The 13,278-nt window shown below is 52.0% G+C and overlaps 1 protein-coding gene across 1 annotated transcript in view; it reads right to left on the bottom strand.

Annotated features, from left to right (window-relative positions):
* Positions 1-13,278, bottom strand: part of ARHGAP39 (Rho GTPase activating protein 39) — a gene marked incomplete at its 5' end in the record, with an annotated part of 60,235 nt that overhangs the window by 39,632 nt on the left and 7,325 nt on the right. The window contains 1 exon segment of the mRNA XM_009895474.1: positions 706-786. Within this exon segment, the coding sequence (XP_009893776.1) occupies positions 706-786 (81 nt within the window).

Below are 13,278 nucleotides of genomic sequence, written 5' to 3'. Positions count from 1 at the left end.
ACCGCTTGTGCAAACTCTAGGAGGGACATTTTGAGCTGGAAGAGACGGTTCATTTCTCAGGAGGCTTTCCCACCTCCAGGGCCCTACAGAGGCAACGCACCAAATTAGCCTGGCTTGCTGCGGTGATGGATTAAATCCATCCATACCTGCACAAATCTGCTCATATTCGATGCAAAAATCCTAGGAAAGAGCCCAGAAACTGGTTCCAGGGTGGAGAGATGTTCAAGCCACCACCCCACCGTGATGGCAGGCGTTGGGGTGCATCACCAGCACCGGATGAGTCCTGGCATGACGCTGGAGCCTAATGCAACCCCACAGACCAGGAGGTCACCCTGAGGTGTGACCCCATCACCAGACAGCCCTGGTGCTCCTCCTGTCCTACCCCAATTTCTGGTCATGGGGAGGAGCCACCCAAACGAGGACCACTGCACGGAGGGGATGGATGGTCCCTGCTCCAAAGAACCATCAAAATACATCTTAAGGTTTATTTAAGGGTGGTAGTAAAGCTGAAAACCGCGGCATGTGAAGGGAAGGGGATGGGGAGGAGGATCAGAAGAGCACAAAGAAAACACCGGTGTTACTCGTTGCCCCATCCCCGCAGGTCAGCTGGCAGCAGATGGGCTGTCCCACACCCCCAACCTCACCACCATGTTGGTGGCCACGTTGCAGACCCCAGCCCCGATACCGGAGGGAAATTTTGGCTACCTGTAGTGGAGGAGTTGACCTTCCGCACTGTAATCCCGATAAATGTCATATTCTTTCTCAAACACTCCGGAAGGCGACGAACTGCAATACAGTAACAGTGAAGAAGGAGTTACCAACGGTGACTGCGATGCGCATGTGCCCTTATTAAACTCTGCTTCTTTTTAGGATTAATGAAGGTGCATCCACAGAGATGGGCCCCTGGTCCCCACCCATCTGGGCTCTGCACTTGGGACCTAATCCCACCTCCTCGCATCAAGCTTTGAGTTGTTAATTAGTCATTGAGCAGATGATGACCAAGCTCTCCATGGCTGTGGTCTCCAACTTCATTTCAAACCCTGCAAACACCATATTCTCCCTGAAATTCTGCTTATTTGTGAAAGAGGGTTGTAGACCTGCCTGGACAGATCATAAACATCTCATGGCTTTGTCCCACCCATGGTCCTTTCCAAGTGTAGGCATTCCTCATGCCTCGAGCATTGCTCTCGCTCCTCACTCATCTCACAAAGTCAGAGTCAACACAGGCAGCGAACCCCAGAAAAGCCCTTTTTGCCACATTTTCGTCTACCACTTTGCAGTCGGTTACATCTGAGCCCGCGGAGCCCTCACTCCCAGAAGACAGAGGAGGTCCCAGCACCAACAGCTACCAAACCTCTTCCAAGAGACACCTTACCTGAGCGTGCTCGTTGGAGAAACATGGAAAAAAAGCACCTGGAGGTACAGGATGGCATTTACACGCTGCTTTTTGGACTTAAAGCCTCTCCTAGAAGAGCAAACCCACCCTCGCTCCACGTTCCCTTTGGCTTTGTGCGCACCCAACAGCTTAGCATCCACGCTAAGAGTGTCCAACACCTCCCAACAAGGCACGCGACCACTTACGAGTCCTTGTCTAAGGGCAACGCTTTCCAATATTGTTTGTGCTCGTTGCGAAAATTTGCTCAATGAGCACAGAAAAGGTCTTTTTTAAAATTTTTTTTATTTTATTTTTTGCCTTAACAGTCCTTCACTGTGGGAACATGCAAATAATCAGACTCGTTCGGAAAACAGACGGCACCGAGCACATGATTAGACATTTGCTCCGCATCAGAACGTAACAGCAAACATCTGGAGAAATAACTTTGTTTTGAGCCGTTTTCGAAGAAACAGCATTAACCCCCCCTCATGTACACATTAAGATGCTTTTTGTTAATAAGATTCAGATCAGATGTGGGTTTCAGAAGAAGAAAACGAAAAGAAACAAATCTTCTTAATAGGATAGACCTCAAAATTTTTATTTGAGCAAGAGGCAATAAAATTAAGCTTCTGTCAAAGCTAATTTTAATGACACTTCTGAGCCCTGAAATTACGGCTGGGTCCAATTGCTTAATCCCTTTTTCCTCTCGAGTGCACGTGAACGAGTGCACCTCCTCCTCCACAACGCCCAGTGTCTTCTCAAGGGAAGACGCCCGGTGCTGTACCCAGATCCGTGGCTTCAGGATCTCCTCCCCAACAGGGAAAGCCCTCCATGGAAGGGAATTAATGCTCAAGAAGCTTCCTAACGAAGAGCCCCGTTGCTGAAAGAAGCCTTATCTAACATTTATGGAATAGAAAGGCAATGGATGTTGGGAGAAGACCTCAAGGAAGGTCTCCTTCAGGCAAGTTCTTGTGATCGGAGCCAACCAAGGGAAAGACCTTTCTGGTGGTAGCATCCCTGCCCAGCCATGGCCTGGAGAACCTTCAAGGACTACGTGCAAATCCCTGGTACTACTGGAGCTGTATGGAGACTCCCCTTTTCTCCAGGATTCCCCAGGAACCAAAGACTTCAGGACCACCTTAGCTTCCCGACGCAAAATCTGTCCGTTTGCCCTACGTCATGGACCTTTTGGAAAGATCTACAAGATAAGGAATGTCCTCCTGGATCAGAGCTATGGTGTCTCCGGCCCAGCACTCTGCTTCAAACCATGGCAGCAAGAAATGCTGCTGATGGAGAGCTCACGACTCCGGTTGCTGCCTGCGGTCCGTGCCCTCGTGTCCCCCAGCACCCAGTCCCTGTGTTAGGGGTGACAGAAGGGAGATGTCCTCCAACGCCCCCACTTCGGAGATGTTTATGCACCGGTCGTCTTGAATTTGTTTAATCCCTTCCCGAACGCGCAGCGATATCAACCTCCATGGCTTCCCACCACAACAAATTCCAGAAGTTCGTTCCCTGCTGTGCACCCCCTTCCCCTCCAAAAAAAAATATAATAAAAAAATTCACCTGATGCTCAGCTGTTCCCCCTGACCTCATATTTTTCAAAACACTTGCAAATAAGGGCACCCACCACGTCTCCCCACATCTCAGGGCAAACCTTCCTTGCTCAAGGCAACGGGAGTCTGGGATCAAGATGGGGATGAAGTCTCCTCCGGGTGCAGACTCCCCAAATCTCCCATCTCCTCTCGTGCTCTCATGATCGGAGGAGCACACGGCAGCACCACCAGCATGTGGCCAACCAGTTACCAGGAAATGAGCCCACCATAACTTCCCAGTAACGACGTTGGCCGCTCCTTTGGCCAAGGGGCAGCTGCCGGAATCTCAGACGCTTTCCAACCAGTTGGTGCAAAGGTTCTTCCAAACACAGCAAAGGTTCTTCCAAACACAGCAAAGGCTGTGGAAGCGACAGCGGAGTTTTGTGGCTTTTCAAATTCCGGCCGTGCCAGCTGGACGCGGTGGGTGAGGGATGAGTGAGCTCATGGGTGAACGGAGATTATTCACAGCAGGCTTCAAAAGGTGGATGAAATACCTACAGGAGGGAGATTCTGCTCCCAATTTGGTATTTCGTGCAGCACACGGCATGGTACAACCCTTGTCTTAACGCAACTCCTTCTGCGCTTTCTATCCCAGTAGGAATTTGAAACTGGAGCTCCAAAACATGCCCAGGAGCAGGGACAGCCCGGGAAGCTGGTGGGATGAAACAGCTCGACAAGGTTTGCTCTCCTATCCTCACACTGACTTGACGTATATTAACACCTCGTAATTCTTTAAAGAAAGTCTCCTCGGGCTGCCGCCTCCTCCTCCACTTGAGATAAATCGATTAAAACCTCAGGTCTCGCTGACGTACAACCCATGCATGGTCCGAAAACGCCAGGCAAAGTGGCAAGACCAAGATCGGCTGGAGAGCTTCAAATCCATCCCACCAGCTGAGCCAGATCAGGAGTAAAATTGCTGCCGGCAGGCTGAGGGTGGCGTCGCTCCTCAATCAGGTACTGATGAGTCAGACTTGGCTTCGTTAGCGTCGCGGTCAGCTCTTACCCGTGAAGCTGCAAACGAGATTGATGGCAAGGATCGCCTCCATGTGCAGCTCCACGAGGTGGAAGCTTCAAGGTCGGGATGAAGGCAGCAGCGTTAACACCTGGGACATCCCCTCTGCTCTTCTGCATCTTACAGGAGATGAAAACTCACCCCGCCGCTGTCACCGCTACGGGCCCGCTCCTTATTTTTGGGGTGATTTTAGCAAGTTCTGAACAAAAAGATGCCACGAGGTCCCAGCACATAGACTGCCAAGACTTAAAAAAGACCTGGCTAGATGACCTGTGTCCCTAAAACTGGAGGTCTGGCTCACGCTGGAAAGAAATACCCCGCCACAAGCAGGAGACAATCAGGGAAGCGGTGACAAGCTTTCACCAGACAACCCGTTCTGGAAGACAAAGGTGCTGAGGGACGCTGAAGTTCACAGACGTCAAATTGTGATGTTTGGTTCCATCTTCGGTACCTGGAAGACATTTTGCAGACCCGCGTTTGGTTCTGGGTCTCAAGGTTACCGATGTTTGAGATGCAGAGATCTGCTCCATCTCAACTGGGAACCATAGTCAGGATGGACCAGGTGTCTCCACATCTCCCGTGTTGAACAGAGCAGGCAGGTAGGGTCCCTTCACCTTCCAGAGGAGATTTTGGGGCTGAGAGGGCATTTAAAAGAAGCTTTCCAGAACAAATACTCATCTCCAAGGTATTACAGCGTGCCCAGACCTTACCTGGAAATGGGGAAGCTCAGTGTGATGATGGTCAGGAAGCTCCTAAAGGCTAAGCCACACTAACCGTGGAAATGATGTAGCATCAAGGTGACCACGACATGCGTGTGGTCATCAAAAGCACGGAGACAACAGGCTGGGACATTAGCATGTCATTTTACATTTGCTGAAGGTGCCTCTCCCTGAAGCTGTGATGTCTCGAGGGAGACAAGGGTCAAAGATGCCACCACCCCACCTGGGACCAGTTGAGGGAGGGGATTTCTTCTGCAGCGAGGGTCCGTGTCCCCAGGTGGCGGAAGAGGGACAGATCAAGGAGCACCTCCCCATCCCAGTTGGACTCAACACGCTGACCCTCGGCTTGTAGAGCCAAGATTTAATCCTTGGTCTCACCAATAAATAAAACTGGTCTCCTTTACCTGTTTTCCTGCCGAAACCTGGAGCCTGGTGTGGAGAGGGACCCCTGCAAGAAGCTGAAGGTGCTGCCTGGAGCAGGTTGGAGTGCTGCAACATCCACCCAGCCTACAAAACCAACGGTAGCTCAAGAGTCGCCCTCCTTCCCCGCCAGGCTAGGGGCTGGTAAACTGGGGAGAGTTGGCTCATATTTGGGAAACAGCGTAACTACAGGCAGCAAATCCATCTGGGGAAGCAAGTGCTTCCATCCAAACTGAGCAAAAATACCACGTGCCTTCTGCTGCAGAAGGTGGAAACTTGTCAAACCACGCGGACCCTTGGCAATCGGCCTCAGACCCACAAAAGCAAAGATTTACGTGGTTTCAGAAAGGAGGAGTTATGGGGGCTTCAAGCTCGTAGACCTTCAAGCTTGTAGAGCTTCAAGCTTGCAAGTCTTAAGACTTGTAGACCTGAAAGCTTGTAGACCTTCAAGCAGCATCACCAGAACGATGTCTCTGCAGACAATGGTCCTCCTGGTGATCTAGACTCAAATGTGCCACCCGCTGTGGCATGAAAGCCCCATGAGCATGATACGGCATGTGAAGAATGTCACAGATCGCTACCCAGACTTTGCTTGGGCCTTGTTTTAGCCCCATCAAATCATCATTTCAGTCTAATCTTGGGAAATCCTTACTGGTGTGGGGCCTGGAAAAGCCCTGCTAAAGGACCTTTGACCATCCTACCAACTTCAGCAAGACCAATAGCAAAAGCCACCCTGCTCTTGATGCCCATGTGTGTTGTGCTACGTTCAAGCATAGGTCAGATTTGTGCCAGGCTGCAAATTCACACCAGCAGAACCCTTCTACTGCTTCATTCCCACAACAGCGGGGTCACCCCATGGAAGAGCACAAGTTAGCTCTTCTCCACCATCTCCTTTTAGCTGACAGGCATGAAAAGCAGCAGCTCTGAGTCGTTGGTCCGGGACAGGTATTGCAGAAAGCACCTTAATCATAGAATAGTTTGGGTTGGAATGGACCTTTAACAACCATCTAGTCCAACCCCCTGCCATGGGCAGGGACATCTTCCACTAGACCAGGTTGCTCCAAGCCCCGTCCAACCTGGCCTTGAACACCTCCAGGAATGGGGCAGCCACAGCTTCTCGGGGCAACCTGGGCCAGTGCCTCACCATCCTCAGCATAAAAAAATTCTTCCTTTTAATCCAGTGGCTCCGTTTGTCTGACCTTTTGTCAAGCACGAATTCAGAAGGCGCTGGCTTCAAAACCCTGAGAAGATACTACAGAATCATAGAATGGTTTAGGTTGGAAGGGACCTTCAAGATATCTTACTGGGGGGGGACAGGCAAAGGGCAGGGGACAAACGCTCCCATTACATGGCTGCCCATGGAAAGCCGGGCTAGCAGGAATCCAAAAATGCTGCTGCTCTAAATATTAACTAGCTGGCAAGCCCGCCCCGGGCTCGCAGCGAGCTTCACGCCTGCTGCTTCCAGCAGCTCTTCATTTATGCTGAAATCTCAGCCAGGGACTTTTAATGACACCCCCTCCCCCCTCCTAATTTCAGCTTGTCTTGGAGAAACAAGCAGATCCCTGCGGAGATTCCCCCCTCGGTTCCCATCGTGCTGCTTCCGGCCACGGACTTTAGTCCGAATCGTTGTTCTCCCCACATCTCGACGGGCGTTCGGCGGGATGGACTAGCTCAAGCGTCAATTCCATGTAGAAATCTCGGCGGAGACGGTCCAGATGTGCCAGAGGATGCTGAAGTTAGGGCAGAGGGGGATAATTGCTGCTGATGGGAAATGAAACCTGTTTGATTCAAGAGGGAAGCGGGTTGTGAAACGGAAGTTGGATGGGAGTGTGGAGACCACTGCTCTCTCTGGGCTCTCCCCATCTCTCCCGCCGGCGTGATGCTGGGCACGGTGGATGTGTCACACCACATGTGACATGGAAAACAAATTGATCCCCCGGTCATCTGCCCTACTCATGGAAAAAACCTGGGGAGAAAGGGTAAAGGAAAGAGCCTCACGTGTACCTGGGGGCCTGGTAGCAGAAAAGCACCTCCCCAATCTAAGAAGGATGTGGGCCTGGTGGAGCGGGGCCAGAGGAGGCCACCGAGATGCTGGGAGGGCTGGAGCCCCTCTGCTGGGAGGACAGGCTGGGAGAGTTGGGGGGGTTCAGCCTGGAGAAGAGAAGGCTCCACGCAGACCTCACAGCCCCTTCCAGTGCCTAAAGGGGCTCCAGGAGATCTGGGGAGGGACTCTGCATCAGGGAGGGGAGCCACGGGACCAGGGGGAACAGTTTGATGCTGAAAGAGGGGAGATTTACATGAGATAATAAGAAGAAATTCTTGAGTGTGATGGCAGTGAGCCCCTGGCGCAGGTTGCCCCGAGGAGCTGTGGCTGCCCCATTCCTGGAGGTGTTCAAGGCCAGGTTGGACGGGGCTCTGAGCAACCTGGTCTGGTTGAAGACATCCCTGCCCACGGCAGGGGGGTTGGACTAGATGGTCTTTAAATGTCTTTTCCAACCCAAACCATTCCACGATTTGACCAAAATGCACACTTTCCCGCGTTAAAATACCTCTCTCCTATTGAAGGGTCCTCCCGATGCCTGAGCAGCCTGTCTCCTTCTCTGCTGGAAGCCAGCATCTCTAGCACTCCCCATGGCGGTGGGGACAGAGAGACAGACAACACTGATGATTTTTTTTGGGGGGGAAGTAAAAGCACCTTCCAAATCTTGATGGTAAGTCCAACCTGGGAAACAAGGCCAGACAGGAACCTGGCACAGGTCGGTGGTGCACTCCGAGCCACATCTGGTCCTTCAAAGCCTTCCCCTCGTAGCGGCATCCGAGGAGGAGGAAATATGGTAGGAATCCAAGTGTCAGAGCTCTGCCTGGAACACACCTCCAGGTACGCGGTGGGATGAGAGGGAAGGTTGGAAACAGCACGGTGGGGGATAAACGCCGCATTGGAACAGGCGGCACAAAAGGCTTTGAAGAAGTCTTGGGGAAATAACAAACCCCGCAACTGCTGTGAATCGCCGTCCCCAGCGGGACCGAAAGCAGCTTTTTTACGGGCAAAGCTGACACCTATTTATTGTTTCGCCAACCGGCGGGGCTCGGCATCACACCAGCGCCAGGAGCTGATTAGAGGTTGGTTTTTGGCAAGATCTCCGTAGCAACGGCTCCATCAGCTGCGGCTACAAACAGCTCTCGGGTGCTCTTCCCCCTGGCACGGGCACGTTGCCACAACCGCCCGTCCTTGGCGTCTGCCAAAATACTGCTACTCTACAGAAGGAGCGCCTTAAACAACTCCTGAACTCTGCTGGTAGGGAGATAATCCAGAAAGCTCAACCCGAATTCGTTTTGGAAGCGGAGGAGGGAGATGGCATTGAGGGCTTGCACAGCCGTGGGTCTGCGGGGACCGAATCACGTGCCAGAAGTCCTGATGGGTAAAATCCTACCCCGGAAATTGGCACAAAGGTGATCGCAAAAAAAGCAAGAAAAAGCAAAACCTGCTCTAACCAAAAGGCTGACTGGTTCTGCTACGCCAGTGCTGCTTTGGTATTGAAAGGTGCCCTGAGATCTCCCCAAAAACCTTCTCTTCTCTGGGCTAAGTCAGCCCAACTCCCTCATCTTCTTCTCACGCGTCATGTGCTCCAGGCCCTGACCACCCTGGTGGCTCTCCACTGGACTCGCTCAAGTTGATCAAGTTTTTCTTGACCCGGAGAGCCCAAAACTACATGCAGTTGCCCAGCTGTGGTCTAGTGAAGAATAATTGCTTCCCTTCATCTACGGACCAGGCTATGGGCCTGGTCCTACAGCTCAGGATGCTACCAGCCTCCCTTGCTGCTCATCTGTGTTTAGCATAGAGCTGCCTAGGACCTGTGGGTCCTCAGCAGGGCTGGTACCCTGCAAGCCAGCGCCCAGAGAAGGTTAATCCATCCTGGCTGCTACATCTGGCCTTGCTGAGCTTCAGGAGGTTCTCATCAGCCCGTCCTCCTTCCTCCAGCCTGTCCAGGTCCCTCTGAACATCAGCCCTGCCCTCAGGCACAGCAGCTTGTCTGCAGACTTGACAAAGGTGACTTCAAGGCCAGGCTGGACGTGGCCTCGGGCAACGTGGTCTAGTGGGAGGTGTCTCTGCCTATGGCAGGGGGGTTGGAACTCGATGATCTCGAGGCAGAAAACCTCAAAAGCATCGGGAGGAGGAGCACCGACACCAACCCCGGAGCCCCCTCTCTCGGCAGAGACCTTCTCCCCGCTGGGCTGGAGGACACCTCGAAGGTGATTTTCCATGAATTCCCTAAACTGTGGATTGCAAAAGCTCCAGCATAGACCCGAGTTTGCTTCTGGCAGCGTTGGCATGGGAACCTCTGGCAGAACAGTAAACATTTAATAAATTAAAAAAAACCCCAAACAACCAACAAACCAAACCCAAGCATTTCCCTCCCCTCCCCCTTAGAATAGGAAGTGGCGCCATTTCGCAGCGGCGCGGAGAGCGGGATGGCTTTTATTTTTAAAATCAGGGAAAGTGACGACGGAAATAGCACAGCTCGATGGCAAAGCCAGGAATAGAAATGAAATCCCAGCGCCTAATCCTCCGCTCTAATCACTGGCCTGCAAGGCTTCATACTCTTAATTACAGCCACTGCTTCCAATAAAAGTCAAAAGATGGTTTTCTTTGCAGTTATGTAAACTGTATTTTGGGTCTGACGATCTACGTAAGCGCTTGGCTGCGTGAGACAAATATCCGTCTAATCCGGGGTCCTGTTTCGGAGAATTCAAGGAGAGGATATTAAAAAGAAACAGGACGGAGCGCTTCGTCCCCGATTTCATCTTCCACCCTGGCTTAGAGCAAGAAATGCGAGATATGAACATTCTTCTCGCAAATATTTGAGAATGGTATGAGGAAGGGGAAGTTAAATCATAGAAGAATGGCTGAGGTTGGAAGGGACCTTTAAGATCATCAAGTCCAACCGTCAACCTAACCTGACAAAACCACCTCTAAACCATGTCCTCAGGTTACCACTTCTGCCCTTTTTTTAAACACCTCCAGGGATGGTGAATCCACCCCTTCCCTGGGCAGCCTCTTCCAATGTTTAATAACCCTTTCCATGAAAAAATGTTTCCTAATATCCCATCTAAACCTTGACTGACATAACTTGAACCTATTTCCTCTCGTCCTATCACTTGTCACCAGGGAGAAGAGGTCAGCCCCCACCTCTCTACCCCCTCCTTTCAGGTAGTTGTAGAGGGTGATAAGGTCTCCCCTCAGCCTCCTTTTCCCCAACTCTTGAGATGCAGTTAGCTTTTATGCTGGAAATGCATTTTCCGCTCACAGACGTCTCCAAATATCCCGGTTCTTTTTCAGATGATTCATCACCCAAGAGCTTGGATGTCATCGTTATCACTTTGGTTGCACTCACTTGCCCAGGGCCAGAGCACGGTGAACGAATGGGAATTAATTAAGGAGCCCATGACGCCCGTCGAATTCAGAAGATGAGTCTCGCAACTGCATCACATTAAAAGTTTCATCTGGTGCAAACCCCACCCAACCAGGTGGGGTGAGACCCGGCATGGCCGGCACCCCAGCGCCTGCCGCACCGGCGAGGGGGAAAGAAAACTGAAGCCAAAAGAAGTTGAATGAGACAGTCTCCCAGCTGGGGGAAAATCAAATATCCAGATGAGAAGGGGACGCTGAGAGATGACAGCTGGAGAAGAGGAATGTCCTGAAAAGATGTCTGTCGTGTTCTGGTTGACTGAGGGCATCGCTGGCTCCCTGTTGGGCAGTGCCCCATCCCTGGAAACAGTCCAGGCCAGGTTGGACAGGGCTCCAAGCAACCTGGTCTAGTGGAAGATGTCCCTGCTCATGGCACAGGGTTGGACTAGATGGCCTTTAAAGGTCCCTTCCTACCCAAACCCTTTGGTGGTTCTATGATTCTACAAACTTCTCCAGATCCCTGGCCAGAGGAGCTAACACCAACCACGAACCCCATCCAGAACCATAGAATGGTTTAGGTTGAAAGGGACCTTAAAGACCATCTAGTTTCAACTCCCTGCCATAGGCAGGGACACCTTCTGCTAGACCAGGTGGCTCCAAGGCCCGTCCAATCGTTATCACTTTGGTTGCACTCACTTGCCCAGGGCCAGAGCACGGTGAACGAATGGGAATTAGTTAAGGAGCCCGTGACACCCGTCGAATTCAGAAGATGAGTCTCGCAACTGCATCACATTAAAAGTTTCATCTGGTGCAAACCCCACCCAATCAGGTGGGGTGAGACCCGGCATGGCTGGCACCCCAGCACCTGCCGCACCGGCGAGGGGGAAAGAAAACTGAAGCCAAAAGAAGTTGAATGAGACAGTCTCCCAGCTGGGGGAAAATCAAATATCCAGATGAGAAGGGGACGCTGAGAGATGACAGCTGGAGAAGAGGAATGTCCTGAAAAGATGTCTGTCGTGTTCTGGTTGACTGAGGGCATCGCTGGCTCCCTGTTGGGCAGTGCCCCATCCCTGGAAACAGTCCAGGCCAGGTTGGACAGGGCTCCAAGCAACCTGGTCTAGTGGAAGATGTCCCTGCTCATGGCACAGGGTTGGACTAGATGGCCTTTAAAGGTCCCTTCCTACCCAAACCCTTTGGTGGTTCTATGATTCTACAAACTTCTCCAGATCCCTGGCCAGAGGAGCTAACACCAACCACGAACCCCATCCAGAACCATAGAATGGTTTAGGTTGAAAGGGACCTTAAAGACCATCTAGTTTCAACTCCCTGCCATAGGCAGGGACACCTTCTGCTAGACCAGGTGGCTCCAAGGCCCGTCCAACCTGGCCTTGAACACCTCTAGGGATGGTGGTTCAATACTTGAGTTTCTCGCAACAAAATGAGCAGAAGCTTCTCCGAAACCATTAAATCTTCTCTCGATACTTAAGAAAAGGCGGCAATTGTTGGCAGCCTACAGTAGGTGATCACAAGAGGTCACTCACCCAACATCCACATGGATACCCAGCAGCAGAAACACAGGTTAACCCAAGTCACTTCCATGATCCTCATGACCTGCTTAGAGGCGCTGTGAGAAACATAAATAAAGGCACGAATGGAATAGAATATTTTTGTTGGAAGGCACCTACTACGATCCTCTAGTCCAACTGAGGTGCTCTTTGACCAACTATACTCGTTAGGAGAAACCCATGGTGACTCCAAGCATCAGCAGATGCGAATCTCACTTGGAGAGCAAGAGCGCTGGGCTTTGGCGATGATATGGGTGGGAATGACCCCGGTTAAGTCGGTAACAGGGACAAAACCAGACAAAAAGCCATTGGAAGACAGTGCAATCTGTTTGCAGCATGCGAAAGGGCCGGAAAAAGACGCGTGACCTGGAAAGCGATTGCCCGCGGAGAGCTCGCGGCTTTAATTACAGTCTGAAAGCCCATTCCCACCCTGCCTCCCGTGCTGCAGCCGAAGCTTGCCCGCCTCCCCCCACAGCCCCGACGGTTCCAATTAGCATCCTTCCCAGCATCGTGCCTGACATGGTCGGTGAGTTTTCGGATCTCCTGGAACCCAGCAGAAGAGTACGAAGCCGCGGGGCCGCCTGGCAATCATTAAACCAAAAACCTTCAGAGCAACTCAGCTGTGATGGATTCAACTGTTTGAAAGGAGCCGCCTGAAGGCTGCTGGGTGGAAAAAAGGAGTTCGAGCCACAGCCTCGCTCACCTGGATGCTGGACTGTCCCCTGTCCTGAGGACACAAATCCTTTTATTGTGCAAGGCGTGTCCAACAGAAGGGGAAAACGGGAAGCAAGAGGATCCAGCAGAGCAAGGCAAATGTGCACCGCAAAACCATATTGATGTTCTTCCACGCTCTGTCGTGGGGGCCAAAGCAACAGCAGTTTGGAGCAGGTCAACACGAAAGCCCTTGAGGTGGCCATGGAAGCCCACTCCGTAGTCTGGTGGTGCATCCCCGGCAGCAGGTTGAGGCTGCAGTCAAAGCGTCATCTGTTAAAGGTCACCGCCTCGGATCTCGCTGGGTTCGTTCGATAAGGTGGAATCTCACGTGTGCTGAAAAATAAGCCAGTGACCTCCTCTGCGAGGCTGACGGGGGAGGAGGGAGGAACAAAACGACCCCGGTGCCGGGAACAGCCGGAATGGGGTCGTTCTGCTACAGGCAGCCAATACAGAAGAGAGCGCCAAGCGCAAACA

The sequence above is a fragment of the Charadrius vociferus genome, unplaced genomic scaffold (assembly GCF_000708025.1).
Source record: "Charadrius vociferus isolate BGI_N301 unplaced genomic scaffold, ASM70802v2 scaffold901, whole genome shotgun sequence".
Lineage (NCBI taxonomy): Eukaryota > Metazoa > Chordata > Aves > Charadriiformes > Charadriidae > Charadrius > Charadrius vociferus.
This window is presented reverse-complemented; position numbering and strand designations above follow the sequence as displayed.